The sequence below is a fragment of the Alexandromys fortis genome, unplaced genomic scaffold (genome assembly GCF_014885135.2).
Source record: "Alexandromys fortis isolate MF-2015 unplaced genomic scaffold, M_Fortis_MF-2015_v1.1 scaffold_157, whole genome shotgun sequence".
In the NCBI taxonomy this organism is placed as follows: Eukaryota; Metazoa; Chordata; class Mammalia; order Rodentia; family Cricetidae; genus Alexandromys; species Alexandromys fortis.
The window spans coordinates 3413514-3437674 of NW_026068041.1; the positions used below are offsets into that span (position 1 = coordinate 3413514).

Consider the following 24161-nt stretch of genomic DNA (forward strand, 5'->3'; position numbering starts at 1 on the left):
TCTCTCAACTCCCTGTCCCCACCTCACAGTCCACAGAGCCCTTCTTCAGTCACGCCCCACAGATTGCCTGCTCTCAATCTAATTTCCAACAATCTCCCTTTCAACCTGCCTTCAAACGGTTGTTCCTAACAGCAGACTGCAGGACCTGAGCAGCTTTGCAGCCTGTCCTGTCCCCCCCCCCCCAGGGTTTACCTTCAGCCTTATCTGCACCCTGCCAGGCACAGCAGGAGCCCCATGCTGGGTTTTCAGAAGCCCTCATTTTCTCACGTTTGGGCTTAGGAGCTGCCCAATGCCAGGCACAGCTGACATCCAAACTGACTCAGGCTTCTCCCGGATGTCTCTCCCACCGCTAGTCCAGCTCAGGGGTTCTTTCCTAGTTTGCTGCAGAATCCTCTTCTAGGGTCCCTGCCTATGTATGCAACCTCCACAGAGCTGTCCAGAGAGAACAGCCACACTCAGACCCAAGAAAAGAGAAAGCTGAACTCCATCCTGGGTTCTCTCGTGTCAGGGGCAAGTTGCTCATCAGCCGAGCCTACAGTGGGCTGCTGAAGAGGCAGGTGTGTGAGGTGCATGTCAGTCAGTAGCAGGTGGAAGGTCGGGCTATATAGGAGAACACACACTCTACTAAGGACTCAACAAGCATCCAAATAAGTTCCCTTCAGGTTGCTAGCGCCATCTGCTGGTTGGGAGGAGGAGAGTTGAGACTTCATCCTTGTCTGCCTTCCTCTCTTGTGATTGCCTCAGGGAAAGCTGAACAGCCCGGATGGACCACGACTTTGCACCTCCTCCTCCAGAGATGCAGCCGCACAGGGCTCCAGGCCCCAGATCTTCTTTCTCCCGCGGCCACATGCTGGGGCGCCACACCCACCAAAAGCTCACCAGAGATGTGTCCCCCCTCATCCCTGTCATCAAGAAGACTGTCCACTTGAACGCCTTCCCCCAAGGCAATGTCCTACCGACTTTCAGCCAGCCAAGCCTTAGATCCAAGGCCTGGAGTATGTCCCAACAGGGCAGCATAGGGCCCCTGGGCTCTCTGCCTCCCAATAGCTTTATGCCCAGGAAACTCAGCTCTATTTCCTTAACGATTCGCCAGAATGTCCAAGCGCGGCCCCTGGATGCCCCAGTTTCTCATTGGGAAGAGTTGTCCAATTTGGGCAAGGAGGTACTCACCCATGGAGAAGGGAGGCCTTCCACTTCAAGATCACCATCCATGGCCCCAGTGCCAAAGGACAGCACCTCCTCTGAAGGCCATGGGAACCCAGGTCTTACCAAAGCCAACAGGACACCCTCAGGGGATAAGCCCCTGGTGTCTTCACATCTGACTTTGCCATTCCAATCTCAGCACACTCAGAGTTCGGGCTCTGTGGCTCAAGTCCAAACCAGAACCTCTCCAGGAAGAGGCAAGTCCAAGCCCAGGGGTATTCCCAGATCCCGAGCGTACCTCCAAAGGGCTGCTCCTTCTCCTTCTACAAATTTGTCTGCTGTGGGCACAAAATTAGATATAGCCAGAAATTTAGGCACAATGGTCATCAACAGACCTGAGCTGGCTATCAATATGTCCACACCAAACCCATCCAGAATGGTCAGAGACACTGAACTTCCTAAGATGGGCATGACCGTTGACTTACCTATAGCGTCCAAGGCAGGAAAATCCACAGATTCGGTGATAACAGGCCCACCCAAACTAGGCACAGCCATGAATTTAGCTGGATCAGGGACAACCAAGCCAGGCCAGGTTGTGAATTTGGTAACTGCAGACTCAGACAAGCTGGAAAATGTCATGGTTATGACCACGGAGGACTCAGCCATGGCTTTGGAAATACCGGATCAAATTGATCTGGGCATAAGCAGGTTGGACACAGCCATGGCTTTGGCTGGAGTCAATAGAGCCAAGCTGGACACAACTGCAGATTCTTCTGTGTTGGACACAAGCAGACTGGAAACAGCCATGGATTCAGTTGTGCTGGTCTGCCCAGTCACTGGTGAGACCAAGCTAGACATTGCCAATCACCTGACCATCGCGGACGCTGCAACCTATTCGCTAATGCCAGGCAGAAGCACAGACCCAGGCCAGGACTGTGCTGCTGCCGATGCTGCCACAGACAGTGCCGCCGAGCCTACCTCGCTGGACCTGGCCAGAGAACCCGAAGGTAGGCGCAAGAACTCGGTTGGGAGGTGGTGTTGCTAGGGGAGCAAGGATGCAACAGTCTCTATGGGTTGGGAAAGAGAATGGGGACTCTAGGGTCGGAATCGAAAGGGTGACAGAAATGGGGACGAGGGTTGAGGGACTGAAGAGAAGCAGTATGTCCCCCAAACCAAGCTACTGGAAGTCAGGCCGAGGGAAGCCACCAGGAGGAAGGTTCACAGCTTAGGCTGTGGAGAAGCAGACTGAGTCCTCTCTTGACCATGACCTATGCTTCCTTTTTAGTTCTCTGAAAAGTCAGGATAATTAGGTGAGGCCGGCTTAAAGGAAAGTCTTAAGTTTGAGGCCAGCCTGGTCTACAGAGCAAGTTTCAGGACAGCCAGGGCGACACAGAGAAATCCTGTCTCAAAAAAACCACAACCAAAACCAAACAACAACAACAAAAAGTCTAAGGCACAAAAACACAGCAAACTCTTCAGTCAGCTGTGACTTAGCTACCAGTAGCCTGATATCTCAGTGCTTCTGTGGTGAGATAAAGCCCCACCTCAGGTCTCCGGGAGACCTAAATCAAATCACAAATAACTTTGTAGGAGATTTGCTATTTAAAAGGTACATCAGCCGGGTGGTGGTCGCACACACCTTTAATCCCAGCACTTGGGAGGCAGAGGCAGGTGGATCTTTGTGAGTCTGAGGCCAGCCTGGTATACAAAGTGAGTTCCAGGACAGGGTCCAAAGCTACACAGAGAAATCCTATCTCAAAAAAACAAAAACAAAAAACCCCACAAATAAAACAAAAAAAGGTACAGCCAGGTAAAGGATAAGGAGGATAAGAAGTTCAAGGCTAATCTTACCTGGAAATCTTTCTTGGCTGTAGTTCTTTTAAAGTTGAAGGGGAGAGAGAGAGAGAGAGAGAGAGAGAGAGAGAGAGAGAGAGATCTATAAAGAGGTCAGTACAAAGGCTAGAAATCCCATGGCTGTCTCGGAGAGGTTTGTGGCACACCCGAAGTCACACCAGAGCTAAATGGTGGCAGTGCATCTATTGGAAACCAGACCTGGCCAAATTTCCAAAGCTCAGGTTCTGGGACAGGAAGAAGGCTTGGAGAGTACCCAGTACAGCGCTTGAACAGGGAGCTGGGCTTGTCAAAGCCTTTCTCATCCCTCTCAGCACACAGCCTAGTCCTCACTCTTGCTGTGTGAGCCCGGCTCTCCATCTTCAGCTCCGCTCTCTTCTGAAATGCAGAAGGCTACGTCTGCTGGGCTCCTCCACCTGGGTATCTCCAGGCCATGTCTAGAGGCAGGGAGCCCTTTTCTTCTACAACAGTGGTTCATGACCCCCACAGGAGTCACAGATCACATATCCTGCATATCAGACATTTACCTTATGATTCATAACAGTGGTAAAATTACAGTCATGAAGTAGCAACGAAACGATTTTATGGCTGAGGGTCATCATGACACGAGGAACTGTACTAAAGGGTTGCAGCCCTCGGAAGGTTGAGAACCACTGCTCTAGAAACAGTTGCTGCCCTCCCCGCTCCATCTCTCAGCTGCTGGCACAACCCATCTTTGATACAGTGATCAGATCCCCAGCTAATCTGCTCTCCTCATTTTCTTTCTTTTCCACCCCATTCTGTTTGTTATAAATCTGATTTATGCATCTTCTCTGTACTTGACCGGCTGTCACTCCTTCCTTCCTTCCTTCCTTCCTTCCTTCCTTCCTTCCTTCCTTCCTTCCTTCCTTCCTTTCTTTCTTTCTTTCTTTCTTTCTTTCTTTCTCTCTTTCTTTCTTTCTTTTCTTTGAGACAAGATATCTATGTATCCCTGGCTGTCCTGGAACTAACTATGTAGACCAGGCTGACCTCAAACACATAGAGATCCACCCGCCTCTGCCTCCCAAGTGCTGGGGTTAAAGACGTGTGCCACCACACCCCACAGCTGTCATCGCTTTGTATCCTTCTTCCGTCCTCCACAAAACTGCCACAGGGACTCCCTATCTGGTGTCATAATTTTAGAGTCTCATTATTACCACCCCTCAGGCCCACTGCTTGCTCAACCTGCCTCTCCGTCCTCTTTAGCTGGGGCATTCCTTGCCTGTGGCCCAAATCAGCGTTCTGAGGTATCACCTGCACACTGCTGTGCCGCCGCTGGGCTTGGCTGGCCCCGTTGCCCTTTCATTTTTTTTTCTTCTCTTCACCATTTGCCTATCCATGTCGGCCCTCACCTTCCATTATCCCTCATCTTCCGTCATCTTCATGGCGCCTGTTCGCTTGCACTACACAGCACCTGTGTGAACCAGCTGTTTGATTTCTGTTAGACTCAAAACCTTAAAGGTGAAGGTTTGGTCATCCAAACCTTCTGTGCTGCCAAGGTTGACCAACAAGCCATCGTCAACGCATCAAAGATTTTTTCCGGTGGGTAAAGGATGGTCAGGGAAGTTCAAGGTTATAGGGTTCAGCATCCAGGCTGGAAGCAGGGCCTGGAACCCAGTTCTCTGATTCGGAGCTCTGTCAGCAACCGCGCCTGGGCAGAACCGCGGTGAGCCAGCGCAATATCCCAATCACCGCGTGACTCACGCACGCGCACGGTCACCGGCAGCTGCCACCGATCTCCTGCGTCCCGGACCCGGTAAGGGGCCTGGGACAGGATCTAGGGGGAGAGACAGGGACTGCGTGCAATGCAGGCACCTTGCCGGGCTGGGCAACCCGAACTCCGGTACCTGCTCCTGCGTGCTGGCTGGGGAGCCGCGGGAAGGGGAGGGGCCCTCGGCGGGGCCGGCAAGCGCGCGGGTCACGTGGTGCCGGTGGCAGCGGCAGCATCGGTGCGCGCGGGCAGGGGCGGCTCGGCGCCGAGCAAGCGGAGGCGAGGTCCCGGGTGGGCGCGGGGCGCAGGGGCGGCGCGGCCGGGTGGCTGGTCGGGCGGGTAGGCGGACGGCGCCGAGGGGCGAGGCCCGGCTGCGGGGGCCGCTTGGCCCAGAGGGAGCCCGCGCCCGGCTCAGCCTTGCAGCCCCGCGCCCTGAGCATCTCCCGGAGGACCCGAGACAAAGGAGAATTCATGTCCAAAGGTAGGGCTGTCGTTTGGGCGCCTGGCAGCGGCCGGGAGGAGGCTACGGCCCCAAGCGCTACCAAAGGGAGGGTTGCTGTGCTGAGGACCCCACGTGCATATGCATGGACACACGCATACCAGGTGGCACCCATTTGGAGGCAGAGTCTCCGGAAAAGGCACACACAGAAGCTTGGGGAGGTATGGAGACTCAGATGCTTAGGGAAAGCCCCTGCTGGAGTCCCCTAGGACACTCACACACATGCATAGCATGTACTCCAGCCATGGGTGCCAGACCACCTACAACCAGTAAGAGACCCGTGCGCTGACACATCCGTCAGTCCCCTTCCCCCACATAGAGACCAAGTGTAGAGACAGGCACCAGCTGGTGGTCGCCAAGGGAACTCATTGGCTTCCTGACCAGAACGAGGTGGGGGGTGTCCCTCCCCCTTTTTTTTTTTTTAATGGGGAAGGACTTGTTTCTTTCTTTCTTTTTTTCTTCTCTCTCTCTCTTTGAGCTGCCCAGGGCTGGAACTGGGATGGCCTGGAATTGGCTCTGCGGTGGGGGTGGGGTAATAAAAGCTGCAGGTTACCAAGGAGCTGGAGAAGACCCCCCTCAGCTTGGGAGGGAAGAGATAGTCTAGCATTAAGCTAAAAGGAGGTAAGCATTGTAGAAAGGTTCCCTTCTCCTATTGCCACCTTTCCAACAGAGGGGTGGGGTCTCTGGACCAGACAAAGACAAAGCCATTAATTTTCCTGTAGGAGAAAGCCCTACATCCTTGCTTGCCTTAGGGATGGAGTGTGCTGTCCTGTGGGGCCAGAGCTGAGTCAGGTGGACTGTCTCTCTTCCTAGAGCACTAATGTGGCAGGTGGTACCTAGCAGGGGTGCTGCAGACAGATGCACCCCTCTCTGGGAGAGCTGAAAGCTTAGGAGGGGCCCTCCAGGGCCATCTAGCTGCATTCTGCTATGAGCACTGTTATGAACTCTTTCCCCACTCTTGGGAAGCCCCCCTCCAATCTCAGATGCAGAGGATGGAGGAGGTCTCTATAGGCATACCTACCTTGACCATGGCTCCCACAGCGGCTATTTGTTGGTGGGGGGTGGGGTCCTGGTGCTCTGGATGGGAAGCAGCATCCAAGGAAGGAGAAAGGTGTCTGCAGGGACTCCTGCCTTGTGGGGCTTTCATTCACACACCAACCGTTCATTCATTGTTGAGTGTCTGTGATGTGCCAGGGTGCACCGGGCACAGGGCACAATAAGGCGTGCTTCTACCTTAAAGAGGGCTGGAAACCACTGTGCATTTGGTAACAGGTCATTTAAATTCATGATTTTGTTTGGCTTTCACGGTAACCCAGGAAGGCAGGTACATTCCCCTCTCTTGGGTTCATGCCTCTATAACTGCCCATCCAAAGATGACCTGGTGGGGCCTGGGGAGTGGGAGGAGCACAGAATGGAGCCACAGAGGCCAACTCCAGAGCAGCATTTGCTTTGTACCCTGGAGTCCTGGTGTACTTGTTAGGCGCCTTCACAGATGATGACCCCCCACCCCCGGGGGGGGGTAATGACCTTGTCTTGGATACAAATGTATCCTTGGAATTTAATGTAGCACTTGGTTTAGTCAGGCTTTCACTTGGCAGCGTGTGGAATGACCTGGAATGAACTGATAATGCTAACTACTCTAGAACCTACAGGGGACTGAGGCAGCAGAGCAAGAGGGGCATCCATATCAGATGGGAAGACTTTCAGTAAGGGGAAGTTACTAGACTGGGCTTCCAGCAAAGCTTGTGACACGGTGACCAGCATCGCATCTGTGGTACTTGTGGTACTTGATCAGTGGCGGCTGTTAGCCTGTGACGGGCATGTGATTAGAGTATGGTTGGGAGGAGGCTGACCTGCTGGGAGGTGCTCTGTACCTTGCTCATCATGGATGCTAACGAAAGTGAGAGCCACTTATGTCCTGGACTTCCATCAGGCCAGCCGTAGAGTCTAGGAGTTGTTTGGGCATCTGGGCAGCCCCGTCCTTCACTCAGGGTCTGAGAGAGAGCTGAGTAGGCAGGCCACGGTGAGGACATACGCTTTCTACGTATTTACACCCTCCACATATACAAGTACCCTTGCCCGCCTCCCAGGTGGCTTATGTCACCACACAGCCTGGAGGTACCAAATGTGCCTAGCAGGCGTGCAGGAAACCAAAAGGGCCAGGCTGTGAGAACAGCAGGGAGGAGAAACGTGGCACTGGCTCCCAGGGCAGATGTGCTGAAGGGGGACACGAGCTGGGTGTGGAGTGGAGGAGCGGACCCAGGCTGTGCAGAGTCAGCTGCCATAGGGCCGAGCCAATCCTGCTGCCTTCTGGAGCCACCTGGCTGGCAACAGCTTCCTGGGAAGCAAGAGGGAGCAGAGCCAGGCTCTGAGGAGGTGTTGAGGCTTTGTCAGGTTTAGCTGTGCCTGAGGGGGGACACGGGAAAGAAGGTTCCCATCTTGCCAGTATCAGGGGAAGGACCAGGTGGCGGGGGTACAAGAGCAGATTCCTGGCTGGGCTTGGGAATGGGGAGGGAGACCGTGTTCCCACTTCCTCCTGCCCATCTGCGGCTCCATCAACCCTCCTCACAGGGCTGAGAGGCAGGGTGGTAGTCATGAACTGCGGGGTTCTAAAATGGCACAGCTTCTCAAGCATGGCGGCAAAGATAGGCTTGTGAAATCAGCAACCGGGGCACCTCCGCTTCGTAAACGCTTTCACGCGCTCAGTTTCCATCCTGCTCCAGAAAGCTGAACTTGAAAAGGGCAGGGGTAGCTGGGCAGTGGTGGCGCACGCCTTTAATCCCAGCATTTGGGAGGCAGAGGCAGGCGGATCTCTGTGAGTTTGGGGCCAGCCTGGTCTAGAGCTGGGGCTACACAGTGAAACCCATCTCAGGACAAAACCAAACCAAACCAAACAAAATGGCAAGGGCGAGAGGGCATGGGTCTGTGAGGCTGGATTCTGGGCTTATAAGCATCACGTCTCATGTGATGCTCACCACAGCCTTAGTCATGACCCTACTATTCTGCAGAGGAAGAAGCAGGCTCATAGAAGGGAAGTGGCCCACACAAGTCTACAAGCTGACAAATAGCAGAGCCAAGATCTTTTCCACTTTACCCCACACCCATTTTCCAGAGAGGGAGATGGAGTTGATCTCTTCTAGGACTTACTCTGCTGGACAGGGACCCACCACATCTCACCTGCGTGTGAGCATGCCAAGGGGACCTTTGTCCTTCTCTGGGGAGAGCTATTTCCTCAGCCTCCCCTTCTGCTACTTACTAGTATGAAAGTATCCTCTTAGGCACGCACCGTCCTTGTTTGGGTCTCATTCCTTCTTTGCTGGTTCCGCAGGCTCAAAACTTTGCATGGGAGGTGTTGGGAGACCCTCTGCTGTACAGCAGCTTTTGAGACTCATGGCCCTGAGGGTGGAGTAACGCTTACTCTGCAAAGAAAGGTAGCTCTGGTTGCTTCTAAAAGATCAAGAAACCGAGACCGTTGGCAGTTGATATATAGTAGACCTGGGATCCTAAAGGTTCTTTGTTCCTTGCTTGGCAAGGCAAGATGCAGGTCTGAATAACTGAGACATTTCATAGATCAGAGCTCTTTTTGGGGGTGGAGTTACCCCTCAAGAAATGTTTGGTACTCTGTCGAGATGCTTTTGGTGGTCACATCTGAGAGACTCCTTCTGGAAACTAGAAGAGACTATGGATGCTATTAACCATCCTGCAGACACAAGACAGCCCCAGAACAGTAACTACGCAGGTATCAGTAGAGCTAAGGTGAAGGAGCCCTTGGATTGCATACACAAAGATGCAGTACTTTGAGGCAGTGATGTGCTTGAACGTGTCCAGCAACTGGAGAACCTGATTGGGGCTAGAAAGATAGCTCAGCTGTTACTGCTTACTGCTCTTACCTGGGCTTGATTGCCAGCACCTGTGTGGCAGCTCACACCAGTTTGTAAAAACAGTTCCAGGATGACCCAGTGTCCTCTTCTGGCCTCTGTGGGCACTGAATACACATGGTGCACATACTTACATTCAGACAAGCACTTATACACATAAGATGAAAATGTATAAATCTTTACATAATAAACAAACTGGAGAACCTGGTGCTGGTACAGATTTTGTGTTCTTGGGCAAGTCCCTGTGCCTCCTGTCCCCCTTTCCTCCTGGGACTCAGTGTTTTCTTCATCTACACAGTATGGGACCCAGACTGGATGAAATTATGGTCTCTTCCCGTCCCAACTCTGCGACCCCATGTGCCTTCCACGAAACCCTTGTTCTCTTGCCGCTCACCCTGCCTATTCCTCCCACCTTGGCTTTTCAGGGCTCCCAGAGGCCAGGACGGACACAGCTATGTCAGAGCTGGTACCCGAGCCCAGGCCTAAGCCGGCGGTGCCCATGAAGCCGGTCAGCATCAACTCCAACCTGCTAGGCTACATCGGCATCGACACCATCATTGAACAGATGCGCAAGAAAACCATGAAGACTGGTTTTGACTTCAACATCATGGTCGTTGGTATGGAAAGCCATGGGGTCACTGGAGGCCTAGTGGTGGGCAGCGCCAAGGATCCCATTTCTTTCCCCAGAATGGCCTGGCTTCTCTAGGGTGAGCTCTTTCTAGGAGGGAGGATTTCATCATGCTGATCCCAAAGGTCTGGTCTCTTTCTCCTAACCGGCTGATTGGAGGATGGGAGATTGGGGTGGATGGCTAGCCCGGCTTCACCACTAGCTGAACAGAGACGGGCAGCCTCCTCATCACTCTGAGCTGGTTTTAGGTTTGTGGCATGGGCATTGTCAGCTCTTTCCCATCCCCGAGAGCTGTGAGAGGACTGGGTGAAAGATGGTCTCATTGTTCACACCTTAGAGCGTCAAAGTTTTCCAGGGTCTTAGTCACCGAGTAGTGTCAGTGAGTCACCGTATGTAGCGGGAAGGGACATTTGCTTCATCAGAGTCATTCACTGGGTGTAGAAACGGAGTGAGACAGCCTTCCCCCTCCCTCTTCTCCCATACAGTCAACCAGCCTGTCCCTTTAACCATGTAAAGATCTCCGGGGCCTGTCAGCTTCTGCCCATCCCCCACCGCTACTCTAGGCCAGCTCACCTGGGTGGTTGCAGCTACCTGACTCAGTGCTGATATGCAGAAGAAGAACCTTGGCCAGGGTAGATTTATCCAGGTGTTTTACTACAAATCCACCAGCTGAGCTGATATGGATGTTGGCTGTCTGGCACCAAAGTCTTAGCTTAAGAACCAGAAGTAGCCAAGCCACGCGGCGGTGCATACCTTTGATCCCAGAACTTGGGAGGCAGAGGCAGGCGAATCTCAGTGAGTTCGAAGCTAGCCTGCTCAGAGTGAGTTCTAGGACAGCCAGGACTGTTGCACAGAGAAACCCTGTCTCAAAAAACCAAAAACCAAAACAACAACAACAAAATCAAAACAAAACAAAAAGCAGTAGATGTAGATGGTTCGTGGACCTTTACAGCTGTGCCAGTTGGGGTGACATGGGCTCTCCTGGTTCTCCATCTTTTTTCCTCTCCGATTCATTGTCCACTGGCTGCCCAGCGGCTTTCCCAACGTGCGGAACTCATTGAACCATCCATCCTAATTCCCTAACTCTTTTAACCTCGGGATAAATTTAGACTTCTGTCCTGGCCGGGAACTTCTCCAGCTCAGCTTTTACCAATTCCCATCTACATTCTACTCATGCACACAGAGAGGCTCTTGACTTGCGTGCTCTTTCCTGTAGAGCCCTTTTAACAGAATGATCTAAGCGGCTTCTGCCAGCTCCTCAGGTAGGATGAGAACTGCTTCTAGTCACCGTTCCTGGTCCCTGCCAGTTCCCTCCTTCATTACCCATCTGTGAAGAGACGATGGCCTAAAGGGATAACATAGTAAGCCCAAAGCAGCGAAAACACTACATATACATACATACAACATAGTACATCTCATATACACAGATACACACATAACATGCACCACACACACACACACACATACAACGTGAGCATTTAACACATACATACACATATAGAATAAATAAATGTAAAGACAGAAGGCTGGAGAGATAGCTCAGTGGTTAAGAGCACTGGCTGCTCTTCCAGAGGACCCCGGTTCAATCCCCAGCACCCACCATGGCAGCTCACAACTGTCTGTAAATCCAGTTCCAGGGCTTCTGACACACTCACACTAATACACATACAGGAAAAACCACCAATAAACATAAGATTTAAAAAAGCAGTTTATAAGAAAAAAAAAGCAGGGTTCTTGGAATGTGAGCCCCGAAAGATCAGATCATTTAGTAGCTGTGTTGCCTCACATGTGATGTCTCAGCTAGGGAGGAAGACAGCTCTGCTACGAGCCGCACAGGGATGGTTTAGAATGCTTAGAGAGGGCGGGAACTTAGTTCTGTGCTAAAACACCTCACGGTCGAGCACAATGCCTTGGTTTTCAGTCCCCGGCACCAGGGGATACAAAGACCAATCTTATTAACAGACAGGGACGTGCTCATGCACCGTGAGGCGGATCTGAATGCAAAGTTATTCTGTTCTCACTCTTAGCGCCATTAAAGATGGAAAAGCTAAGTTGAACAAAACCACAAGCCAAACCAAACCAGGAAACTGTATCACACACATACCACACAAATGCACAAGCTGTACCTTCTCCCAGTGGTCCTGGGGCCCATGAAGGAACTTGGAATCCAGCTGCCATTTCTCAAGGCTCCTCTCCATTGAATGGACAGCCATTCCTACCTAATGCTCACCCCCAAGGGGCATTCAAATAGGGCTTGGCTTAGACCACAGCTCTGGAGCCCTGTAAGCTCACAGGAGGGTTCTGCGGCTCAGGAGGTAGATGTGCGGCCTGTCTCCCTTTCTCCGTCTCCTCCTCCCTTGCTGCAGGCCAGAGTGGACTGGGCAAGTCGACGCTGGTCAACACACTCTTCAAGTCCCAAGTGAGCCGAAAGGCCTCCAGCTGGAACCGGGAGGAGAAGATCCCTAAGACAGTAGAGATCAAAGCCATTGGGCATGGTGAGAGCTAGTTCAGGATGCCCTCTGTGGGCATCATTCTGAGGGGCCAATGCCATGCAAGAGAAAGGGGGCTTATTGGGGAAGAAGATGTGAAAGATAACCACGGAGTGGAATTAAACTCCATAGTTGTCGGCGCAGACTCCTTAGGCAGCTAGGGCTAGACAGTGAGGTGGGGGGGGGAGTGTGTGTGTAGAACTGGAGGAGGTGGGTCTTGACATTGGTGATAAAGCTCGGGGAGGATTTAGATGTAGACACAGAAGAAGCAGAACACGGTCTTCTAGGCATAGGGAGAATCACAGAGTGCAGAGTACTGAGTAGAGGTGAAGTCTGTCACCTTGACTTGACTAATACCAGCTGCTGCTCAGATGTATGGGTGTTCCTGGCCAGCAGACTGTAGGGCTCCGGGGTCAACTATAGGACTGACCTGTCAGACGCTTTTTTTATTCTCTCCAGTGATAGAGGAAGGTGGTGTCAAAATGAAGCTGACAGTCATTGACACGCCAGGCTTCGGGGACCAGATCAACAATGAAAACTGGTATGTGTCTGCCTCTGCGGTTTCTTCCCTAAATACTCTGCTAGGAGGACACAATGCAGATTCATTCCCACTGAGGCCTACCTGCATCCTCCTGGGAAAGAGGCTGGATCTCCTGGGGGAATGCTACCCCTGCTAACCATCCATGGGGAGACCGAGGCAGAGCTGGCCGTTGGGTAGAGAAGGGAGGACAGAATGTGAGATGGGTGTGAGGGGATTGGGACCTGACCGAGTCTTGTCCATCTGTGTTTGCTTCCCCCTGCCCCTCAGCTGGGAGCCCATTGAGAAATACATCAATGAGCAGTATGAGAAGTTCCTGAAGGAAGAGGTGAACATTGCCAGGAAGAAACGCATCCCTGACACCCGTGTCCACTGCTGCCTTTACTTCATCTCCCCCACAGGACACTCGTATGTACCAGACCCACTCCTACTCCTGGCCTGGGTCCAGTGTGTGTCATTTGTGCCCAAGGACTGGAGAATCTATACTTGGACTTAGCAGGGGAGGGCCTGGTGGCTGGAAGGTCATGGCCCTGTGACCTTAGGGTTCCCCAGACTTTCCATAAGAAAGAGAGTAAAGGTGAGCATCACTGCCCCTCTCTCCCCCATACTGGTCACTGGTATCCCAGCACAACCCAGCTTTACCAACAGAGAGAACTTGGGCAGAGGGCACCTCATTTGTTCAACAGATACTTGCTTTGGCCAAGACTTGGGGCATGGGGGTGGCAAGAAAGTTTTTTTTTTTTAAATATTTATTTATTATGAATACAATATTCTGTTTGCTAGAAGAGGACACCAGGCCTCATTACAGATGGTTGTGAGCCACCATGTGGTTGCTGGGAATCGAACTCGGGTCCTTTGGAAGAGCACGCAATGCTCTTAACCGCTGAGCCATCTCTCCAGCCCCGGCAAGAAAGTTAAAGTAGGAAAATCAGGGCTACTGGACTGGGGCTGGTATTTAGGCAAGATGTGGAACTTAGCTGTAAGTATCCAGACAGTGGCCATTTCCGCAGGATGAGCCAGACATCCAGAGATGAAGGCTGTGCCGGGAACTTAATTTGAAAGTGGCGGATGGGTCCCATGATAAGCAACGTGGGAGCAGGCAGAAGTCAGGGATCTCGGTGGTGTTTCTAGCCACCTTCCTACAGGACAGTGTGTCTCCCTAAGCCCCTCTGCGGGGTCAGAACTAAAGTTTTTGAGGGGATGACACAGCCAGGTAGACCCTGGATTTGGAAGGAGCCAGGGGTACCCAGCCAATGCTGGGTTGTGAAATAATACCCCTGGGTCAGACCTTGATCTCAATAAAATGAGGGCTTTTTTGTTGGTGGTGGTTTTGTTTTTAAGAATGAGTGCAGGGAATTAAACGTGCTAGGTAAGCACACTACCATTGAGCTATACTCCAGCCCTCTTTTTTTAACTTTAAAAAATATTTATTTATTAACTCTACTTATTGAGGCAGGGTTTCTCTGTGTAGCCCTGGCTGTCCCAGACCTAGCTCTGTAGACCAGGCTGGCCTTGAACCCAGACATCTGACTACCTCTGCCTCCCAAGTGCTGGCATGTGTCACCATGCCCAGCCCTCTTTTTATTTTTTAAGACAGAGTCTCAGTTGTCCAAATTTGCCTTAAACTTACTCTGTAGCTCAGGCTGGCCTTGAATTTGAGATTTTTTTTTTCCTGCCTCAGCTAAAACGGTAGCTTTAGCTTTTCCTAGACCTTGATCCACAGTTGGTGGGACCTGTAAGACAGTCTGACTTAATGGATTCCCTGGACTGCAAACTAGGCTGGGGCTCCAGAGCCTGGCTCTGTGGGATGGAAGCTGGGGGCTGAAATGAGCCCATTGACAAGAGTTCAGTTGGCAAGGGCCATCCATGTATGTCCCCCAAAGAAAGAAATTGTTTGGTCGGAAAAGATGTCATGGAATGATTTGAGGGGGTTCAAGGAGAGCCATGCTTTACATAGAAACTGAGGAAGGAGAGGGGGAGCTTGATTGTGATGGGCTGAGGATGGAGCTGCAGACATGCAGCGGGCGCCGAAGCGGTGGACATGTGCAAGAGGAGAGGCTGCAATTGCATGGCCTCAGCTAGGTTCCCAGACCAGTCCTCTCCCACGGATGGTGTGGAGAGAGCAGGGACTGAGTCGGGAAGGGTTGGTGGCTCTGACATTCCTGTCTTCTCTGGGCCTCAGCTTACGACCACTTGATCTTGAGTTCATGAAACACCTCAGCAAAGTGGTGAACATCATCCCGGTCATTGCCAAGGCTGACACCATGACCCTGGAGGAGAAGTCTGAATTCAAGCAGAGGGTGAGGAGCCGCTTTGCCCTTTTCTTGTCTAGGGGTTCCTTCTCCTCCTCTGAGTCTGAGCCGTTCCCCTCCTCTGGTCTGGGTCTGAACCGTTCCCTTCCTGCCATGGCGTCCACTGCTACTCTACCCTAGCTCCCTCCCACTTAACTATCCAGGAGGCAAGGGCTGGAAGTTCCTGGACCAAAGGTACATCCATGCAGTTCCAGGCTTCCTCTTCCTCACAAAGGCTCCCAGGTACACTCATCACGGAGAAGCGGAGATCTCACTGCTCCAGTGTTAAGTTACTTGAAAGACTACACTCACCAGTAACCAACAGTAATATGCTAGTACTCATGGGATGAAAAGAACAAGAAACCAACAAAAGCACTGAATAAGTCCTGGAGGAAGAGACTTAAGCTGGTCTTGAAAGAGGGCTAACAGAGAGCCTGGGAGGTGGACTTTACTTCCCTTGCAAAGGAGAGCAGAGCATGAAGGACAAGGTCATGAGCATGGCCTGTGGCATCTGGACACAGCTGTGCTGTCTGTCTGAAACCCCAGGGGCCTGAGCCTGCGTTCCCTCCTCCTCTTTCCTCTCAGGCTGGGCTGTGTCTTTTCTTGGGATCTTTCTGTGACCTAGGGCCTGGGGATCATCAGTGCTGTACTGCCTTGCTCCTCTAGGTTCGCAAAGAGCTTGAAGTAAACGGCATTGAGTTCTACCCTCAGAAAGAGTTTGATGAGGACTTGGAGGACAAGACAGAGAATGACAAAATCAGGGTAGGTGTGTGGGGCCCTCTGCGTGACACAGATTCCCGGCCCAGTGCCTCTGGGTGTGCCTTCAGGGCCCTTCTCCTGCTTTCCCTACCATGTCTCCATGTCAGGCCATCTAACCCAGACCTCAGGAAGCGGGGAAGACGGTGACCCTCACTAGGACTGTGAACCCACAAGCAGGGCTTCCTGTACAGTCTCGTCCATCACCAAATGATCTGAAAGCTTCCCTTTCCTTCCCAGGATCTGGCAAAACCTCTGTGTCAGGTGATGGGGCACCAGGCAGGGAAAGCATTGGGCAAGTACCAAGGGGAAGCTATGCTCTAGGCAAAGTATACCTCATTTCTCACTCTATAAAATACAGAGGCTAGACTAGGTGAGTGGTTTATAGGCTTTCTCTCTCCCTGGAAGAACTACATAAAAAACAATGAGATCACTCAGCACGTAAAGGTGCTTACTGTCAAGCTGACTGCCTGATGAGTTGGATCCCTAGGATCCCTGTGGCGGAAGGAAAGAACTGACTCCCAAAAGTTGCTCCCGGATCTCAGTAGACACTTGAAATAAAACATGCATGCATGCATGTGCATGTGTATACACACACACACTATATGTAATTAAAAATTTTAAACACGAATAATGGGCTAATGCAAGTTATAAGAATTAATAAAAAGCCTGAGCTAATGGGCCAGTTTATAACTAAAGTAGAAAAAAAAATTTTAAACAAAAAACTTTAGAACTCTAGCATACAAACCACTAGAACAGAACTGCTTTGGCTGAGTCGTTGTGGGCACAGAGCTCTGCTGCCCCAGCAGGTGCTAAGATACCTTCTGTGGCTCTGGCCTCACCAGGAAACTAGGTTTGGAGACCATCAGCTGTATGACTTCCTAGGTCTTGCCCTACAATTCTGTGATTCTGCATTACAAACCTAGCCCACTTCCAACCCAACCTAATCTGTGACAAATCTCCATTCACGACTTGGGTTTTGAGACCCTTCTGGACTCTTCTAGAAAGTTGAACAGTGTAGCGGAAGCCTTTTATCCCTTATAGTTGGACAGATACTCGGTTGAAAAAGACAATTGAATTAAGGTCATTACTAAAAAAAGCTCCCCCTTTTTGGTTGTTTTGCTTCTGTTATTTTGAGACAGGGTTTCTCTGTGTCACAGCCCTGGCTGTCCTGGAACTCTCTTTGTAGACCAGGTTGACTTCCAAGATCTGCCTGCCTCTGCCTCCCGAGTGCTGGGATTAAAGGCATGTGCCAACACTACCTGGCATTTTAAAAAAAGACTTTTTAGTGACATTAATTTACTGACTGGGGTGGTGAGGGAGTGGGAGTCCCCGTGGCATGTGTGGAGGTCAGAGGATAACTTTCAGGGGCTAATTTTCTTCTTCTGCTGTGGCTCTAACAGGTTAGATTTGGTGGCAAGTGTCTTTATCCATTGAGCCACCTCACCAGCCTCAGATAATCACCTTAAAAATGACGTCTATAAATCTTAAATGTCTACATAGGAACAGTTTAGGAAGCTGAAATGTTAAAATATGTGTCACATCCATCAGCCTTTATATCTTTGTGGTGCTGGGGATTGCACCATCATTCTGCTTTACTACACACACACATGCACACACACCACACTCTGTGCAGGGCTGCAGATCAAACCTAGGACCTTGGGTAGGCTAGGCAAGCACTCGATCACTGACCTACACTCTCAGCCCAAAGACCATTCTTGATGCCAAAACAATTCACTGATGTCATCTTTCTGCACAGTTGTGCAGTTCTGGAAACAGCTCCACACCTAGGTCTTCAGTTTATATGTGGTATTCATGAGCTGCATAAAGGGCTTTTGGTCAGTGAAGGGCTGGGCCACATGAGACAGGGCTTCCCTGCAATCATATCATCTGGTGACTTGGTAACTGTTCTACTGGTTTGTGTACATCTAGGCTATGAGTTTGCCCGTGGCACAATCGCCCATGAACTTTTCTCAGAACGTCTTCCAGCCATTAAACAACACGTGGCTCTTTTTTTTTTTTTTTTTTTTGACGACAATAACAAACACACACCAGGCAGGTACATTCGGGTGCTTGCCCCGATAGAGCAGAGCAGCCTAGAGCCCTGAGAGTTTGGTACCTGGGTATCTGCCAGGAGGTTCCATGGGAGCCACAGAACACAGCTTGAGTCTGGCTGGCGCCTGCGGGGCGGGGGGAGGTGCCGTTTGTAAGAGTCAGTCTCAGCTAGCTCACAGAGCTGTTCCAAATCAAAGGAAAATGTGTGCTCAAGCACAATGAACTATACAAAGGGCTCTCTAGTGGAAGGAGAGCCAACTTACTGAGGCTAACCCGCCAGACGACAGTGTAGTCAGGACCCATCCCAGCTCAGCCTTTTCAAGGGGCGGAGTCTTGCTCTTGCCCCCAGGAGCATCACTGAATGAGCAACAGAGTAAGTTGTGAAAGGCTGTCCTGCCCTTGGACATTCGGTTTGCAGAAGAGGACTGAGCATGTGTGTTGCTTTGTGCCCCCCCCCCCATCCAGCAGGAGAGCATGCCCTTCGCTGTGGTGGGGAGTGACAAGGAGTACCAAGTGAATGGCAAGAGGGTCCTCGGCAGAAAAACCCCGTGGGGGATCATTGAAGGTAATTCAGTCCGTCGCCTAGAAGTGGCTGTCCAGAGAACAGCTATTAATCATCAGGAGGCCAAAGTGCTGTTCTGGGACATTGATGCCAGCCAGTTGCTGCCGATAAGGAGCTTATTGGCAAGCAGTGACACCATTTAACTTGTGACCAGGTGGCCATGGCTTGGCCTGTCAAATGAATTTAGAACCTGGGGAAACGATCAAGGGTGGGAAAAAACCCAGAGAAAGGTTTCCATACGTGACCTGGCCAAGTACCAAAGGGTGGGTCCGCTATTGTCTTTGTCCTAGCATTTATTATGAATAGATGTGACCTTGGGTGGGATATGGTGAATCTGAAGTTTTCAAGAAGTTGCTTCAAGGGTCTCATTCAGGGCTGGGGAGTATCTCAGTGATAGAACGCTTGCTGCACGTGTGTAAGACCCTGCGTCCCATCCCCTGCAGTCCACACAAAACCAAACCAAGAAGACGAACAACCCTTTGTTCAATATGGTAGCCCTGTGAGGAGAGCAGGTGCTTCCGTCTTCAGAACAGGAATCTCGGACAAGTGTTTTGCTTTGCAAAGGTCACACAGTCCCCACCCACCGCCAAATTTGGGTATTTTGATTCCCAAACTGAGATTTACTCCACTGTCTTGGATTGTTCATTGTCAATAATGTTAGTGGTTCTGGTAACAGAACTCAGGGCCTCGCTGTGCTAAACAAGTGCTTTACCACTGAGCTAAATCCTTAACTAGTGTTTTTTTTTAGACAGGTTTTTACTGTTGTGTCCATGGCTGGCCCTGAACGCATGATCCTCTGCCCCTTGTCCCAAATGCTGGGATTGCAGTGGTGGGCCACCATGTTTACCACACCCAGTACCTCAGGATTTTAAAAGTAGCATCTCATTATTCACCTTGAATTAGAAATATTGATGAGAGGGGGCTGGAGAGATGGCTCAGCAGTTAAGCGCATTGACTGTTCTTCCAGAGGACCCAGGTTAAATTCTCAGCACCCACATGGCAGCTCACAACTGTCTGTAACTCAAGTTCCAGTGGATCCAACTCCCCCAGACACCAATGCATATAAAAATAAAAAAAATTACAAAATGTGGATGAAAGTGCTATATACACATTGTGAGACCAGAGCCATGCAGTATCCTCCTCTCTTCCCACCATTCTCGGTGTGTGGTATGCAGACAGCAGCCACTCCACATCTCTTGGCTGGGTTTTCTGACCTTGGAGAGCTGGTTCTGTTATGAGCTCCTGTGTGTTTTCCTTTCTTTCAATCATCTTAGGCCTTCACAAGTTTGTTGTTTGTTTGTTTGTCTTTGTTTTTCGAGACAGGGTTTCTCTGTGTAACAACCCTAGCTGTCCTGGAACTAGTTCTTGTAGACCAGGCTGGCCTTGAACTCACAGCCTGCCTCTGCCTCCCGAGTACTGGGACTAACAGTGTACACCACCACAGCCTGGCGTCTCGTGCTCTCTTTAAAGCTGCCCACCTCTGGGCCGTGCACTAGTGAAACGGCCACCCGTTTTCTTCTGTTTTATCCATAGTGGAAAACCTCAACCACTGTGAGTTTGCCCTGCTTCGAGACTTCGTCATCAGGTAAGATGTTCTCCCCCTCCCCTTGTGGCAGTTTTAATTATTTGGGATTGAGAGTCATCTGTCCAAATTCACTTCCTGAGTTTCCATGTCTCTCTGACAGAGCTTTCTGGCCCAGTTCTAGCCCCTGCCTCAAAGAAGGAGGGGTTGAAGAGATGTCATTGGCCCTCAGGAGTAGGGCCAAGTCATTGGGTCCGGTCTCCCAAAGAGCTGTGTTAGCCTCAGAGGTGGATCATTTCCTCATCTTCCAACCCTTAACTGCATCCCCTTCTCTTTTTCACTGTGCCCTTCAGGACTCATCTCCAGGACCTCAAAGAAGTCACCCACAACATCCATTATGAGACTTACAGGGCCAAGAGGCTCAATGACAACGGAGGCCTCCCTCCGGTGAGCGTGGACACAGAGGAAAGCCACAGCAGTAACCCATGATGAGCCCCTTCTCTGTGTTAGCTGCCATACATATCTCACTTCTCCGAACACACACACATCCCAGGCACCACCTCCAGCCACCTTTTCCTGTCAGCTCTGTCCCAAAGGCCTGTCTGGTATTTGTGGAGCATTTTGTCGTGTGTGTGTGTGTGTGTGTGTGTGTGTGTGTGTGTGTGTGTGTGAGAGAGAGAGAGAGAGAGAGAGAGAGAGAGAGAGAGAGAGAGAGAGAGCGCGCAAGCCTGGGTGTGTGTGCTCAGGGGTGCGGTAATTTCATTGCCCTCTCTGGACAGTCTTTTGTTAGTCTGCTTTCTCCATGACTCTCCATCCTGTCTCCTTTTCTCTTGTGCTCCAGAACAAAAAGCTGTGCGCCTCACTCAAGAGGTCTGGGGAAGGTTTTATTTTAAAATGCTGGGAGCAGGTGAGCCATAGGCAACCCTTTCTTTCTTCTGACCCACCCACAAACTGAGGCTGCAAGTGTTCTTCACGGACAGGTGGCTGAGCTAGCCCATGGTGGGGTGCGGGGGTTTGGAACAACCTTCGCTGTAAGTTGAGGTGGCCTGGACTTCTTGACAGAGGAAAACAAAGGTCATGGGGAACAGGGAAGAATGCTGGGGGGCGGTTCCTGCAGAATTAGTGCCTGGAAATGGAGCTCCACCCTTGGGTCTACGTCAAGGCCACCATCAACAATACTACCACGCTGCAGACCACTGCCTTCTATGCTCGCCTTGCCCAGGTTTGCAGCCTGGCTGGTTGTCTCCTCTTCCCAATCTCCCGCTCCGCCTCCTTTGCCTCCTTTCTTCATTTATTCCTACCTCCTCCATCTCTCCTGCCTGTCTCTGACCTTTCGCTTCCTTTTAGAGTAATCTCTTAACTTCATTTCCATATTTAGAAATCATGCCCAGCCTACTTCCTAAATTGACATTCTGTCGCCCTAAAATAAGGTTACAGCTAGGGGCTGAAGAGATGCCTCTGTGCTTAAGAGCAACTTCCACTCTTGCAGAGGACCCAGGTTCGGTTCCCAGTACCTACCTGGCAGCTCACGACTGCACTGAGTGACTCCAGCTACAGAAGATCAGACGCCCTCTTTTAACCTCCACAAGCCTGGCATATAGATACAAACATGGAGACAAACTCTTATATGCATAAGATAAAAATCAATAAATATTCAAAAAATAGGGTCGGGCGATGGCGGTGCACGCCTTTAATCCCAGCACTTGGGAGGCAGAGGCAGACGGATCTCTGTGAGTTTGAGACCAGCCTGGTCTACAGAGCGAGTTCCAGGACAGGCTCCAAAGCCACAGAGAAACCCTGTCTCGAAAAACAAAAAATAACATGGGACGATACACACTGAGATGGCCAGAGAAATCAGAGCTATAGGGAAGAGAGGAGCCAATTTCTGCAGCTGAGCACTGAAATTTGCCCTGAACTCGGGAGTAGCCTAGGGAAAAGGGGGAACTTGGCTGCCTACTCTGTGTTCTGTTCAAGGACACAAACACTGGTCAAGTGAGGCAGCTTTTGGGTGGAGGACATGACATTTTTTTAAAACTAATTCTGAAGCATCAGAAACAATATATAGATTTTTTTAGGGACCCAGGGCTTCAGAGACAAATTCTAGGACACAGTTCCCTTTCTCTAGATCCTTCTATGTTAAGCTGGCTTTTCTGTGGCTTCGCCTCATGTAAACCTCACTCACTCACTCTGTTCTCATTTGTCTGTCTTCCTCTGCTTCTCCCCTCTCTCCCTGACCCAGTTTCCCCATCTTCCGATCCTCTAGATACTCCCAGGAACATCCACAACCATACATTTAGCCTTCTCTTGCCTTTTTCCGGAGCCCTGTAGTTAGGCACATGTCCACTGCTCCTTGCACACAACAAGTTCTTCTTCCCGTGGTTTCTAAGGCTGCTTTAAGGAAAACAGCTTAGCCTTGGGAAAGGGAAGAGACTAGGGATTCTGTTTACCACTGCTCTTATGCGCTATCCAATCTCCTGGTCCAGCCACTGAATGCCACCGTTTAGAGTCGCAGTCCTTTATCACTCAGGCGCTAGGAGAAACAAAAGAGATGGATCCCATGATTCAGTGGACCAAGTGAAGGAGGAGGGAATGATCGGATCATGTGACCCCAGTCCTATGGTCTTAGCCTTTCCTTAGCTCTACCTGCCTAGCCCTCATTCCTCATCTCATTTTCCCGTAAGTTACTCCACAGTCGGCACCTGTCAGCTAGAGCGGGAGCAGTGTTCTGGAGCACCGTGGCTACTCCAGCGAGGTCACCTAGGGCCAGCAGGGATCAGGAGGGTGGACACTGGATAGTTGGATAGGCTAAGTAGCAGAATGGTGCCTGACCCCTCGTTAAGCTATGGATGGTTTCACTCTCCCTGGAGAAGCTGTTTTGATGTGCTTGCTGCAAACTGCTGGTCTCCACACCCTCAACCGTTCTCAACTCCCCTTGCAGGGAGAAGGCCTCCTGGGCACTGCCCTTCCACCTGTGCCAGCTACCCCCTGTCCCACTGCTGAATGAAGGCCATTTCAAGCGCTGCTTCTCCCTCATTCCTTCCAGCTGCTCTTGCTGCAGGGCCAAGCCCCCTTTAATGCTGTGCTTGTCCAGCCCGCCACTACAACCCCTCTCAGCCCTCAGCAGGTGGGAGGGGCCGGCTGCCTCTTTAGGACCAGTAGCTTCCTCCATTTAGCCAAACGACCCCTCTCCTCCTACTGGAACGGAGTTCCTGCCAGCCAGCATTGCCCTGCTCCATCGTCTGTCAGCAGCCCCAGCCCATGTGTAGAGAGAAGGAACTCACCGAGAGCTTCTCCTGCCCTTGCAAGCCCATTCCAGCGACTTGTAACCATCTCCAAGGGAACCGGCATTGCTCCCTAGCCATTCATCTGCATGAGTACTCTTCTTGGCTCCCTTAAACGGTCAAGAAAGCGATTTTTTTCTGCTTGTCAGTCATTGAGGTCAGCTGTGTGAGCCCCTACGTGGGACAAGGGTGTCTCCTTCATTGCTTAAAGGTATAAGGGTGATTCATTACAGAGACTGGGGAGCAAGAGGGCTAGCCTCACTTAAATCACCACTGGTGTCTGGCCCAGTGTGTGTATATGTGTGTGTGCGTGTGTGTGTGTGTGTGTGTGTGTGTGTGTAAACAACCTCTTTACACCCCCCCAAATGTGGCCATTTGGGAAGTGGTTTTCCTGAAAAGACGTTGCTGGGTTTGACTTCCTATTCCCCAAACAACAACAAGGGGGAAAAAGTGAATCAAACACACACATGAACCCCCCCCCCCAAACCCACAAGCTATACACGCTAGGCGGGAAAATAGCACCCTTTTGTACATTTAGCAATAAGAGGGATCTCTTCCCACCTACCCCGAGCATTCCAGCGCCCGTCTCCCACCCTGTTAATGTGAGCAGTGCATTAGTCTGACCACAGGTCACTGTGGGCTAATGGAAAATTCTCGACGGAGGGCAAAGCCCCCAACAGATGCATGAATGTTTGCGAATGTCGGCCGCCCCTGCCCCACTCACTGTGTCTTTCTAGAAATCCTCCCTTGGCCACCTCCCCTGCCATCTCCACCTGGATACAACTTGCTCAAAGGCTGGTGACTTGTGGGCCATTCATCTACAAGTCCTGATGGAACAAGAGGCCCAAGCCTAGGGGATGCAGGAACGACCCATTTTTAAAATGTTATTAGTCCCAACCAATGTTTTGGTGATATTCCAGTTGAATTTCCCAATTGAAA

The 24161-nt window shown here is 51.1% G+C and overlaps 1 protein-coding gene across 7 annotated transcripts; it reads left to right on the forward strand.

Annotated features, from left to right (window-relative positions):
- The first annotated feature begins 763 nt into the window (after window positions 1-763).
- Window positions 764-24161, forward strand: Septin3 (septin 3). Of its 7 annotated transcripts, none has more exons than XM_050165559.1 (11): window positions 764-2150; window positions 9526-9717; window positions 12095-12223; window positions 12677-12758; window positions 13026-13163; window positions 14938-15055; window positions 15713-15808; window positions 18323-18422; window positions 19953-20004; window positions 20295-20388; window positions 22880-24161. In XM_050165559.1, the coding sequence occupies exons 1-11, from the start codon at window positions 764-766 to the stop codon at window positions 22943-22945; spliced, it is 2454 nt and encodes an 817-aa protein (XP_050021516.1). In that variant the 3' UTR covers window positions 22946-24161. The 7 variants fall into 7 exon arrangements, with proteins under 7 accessions (XP_050021516.1, XP_050021515.1, XP_050021517.1 ...); XM_050165558.1 differs by lacking the exon at window positions 22880-24161 and adding an exon at window positions 20783-21256; XM_050165564.1 differs by lacking the exon at window positions 764-2150 and adding an exon at window positions 4994-5204.

Bases quoted from the DNA above. Each gene is read 5' to 3' on its own strand.
- Septin3 (XM_050165558.1), top strand. From the start codon at position 764: ATGGACCACGACTTTGCACCTCCTCCTCCAGAGATGCAGCCGCACAGG. The intron at 13,164-14,937 runs GTATGTACCAGA...TCTGGGCCTCAG, and splicing joins ATCTCCCCCACAGGACACTC to CTTACGACCACTTGATCTTG. The intron at 20,005-20,294 runs GTAAGATGTTCT...TGTGCCCTTCAG, and splicing joins CTTCGAGACTTCGTCATCAG to GACTCATCTCCAGGACCTCA.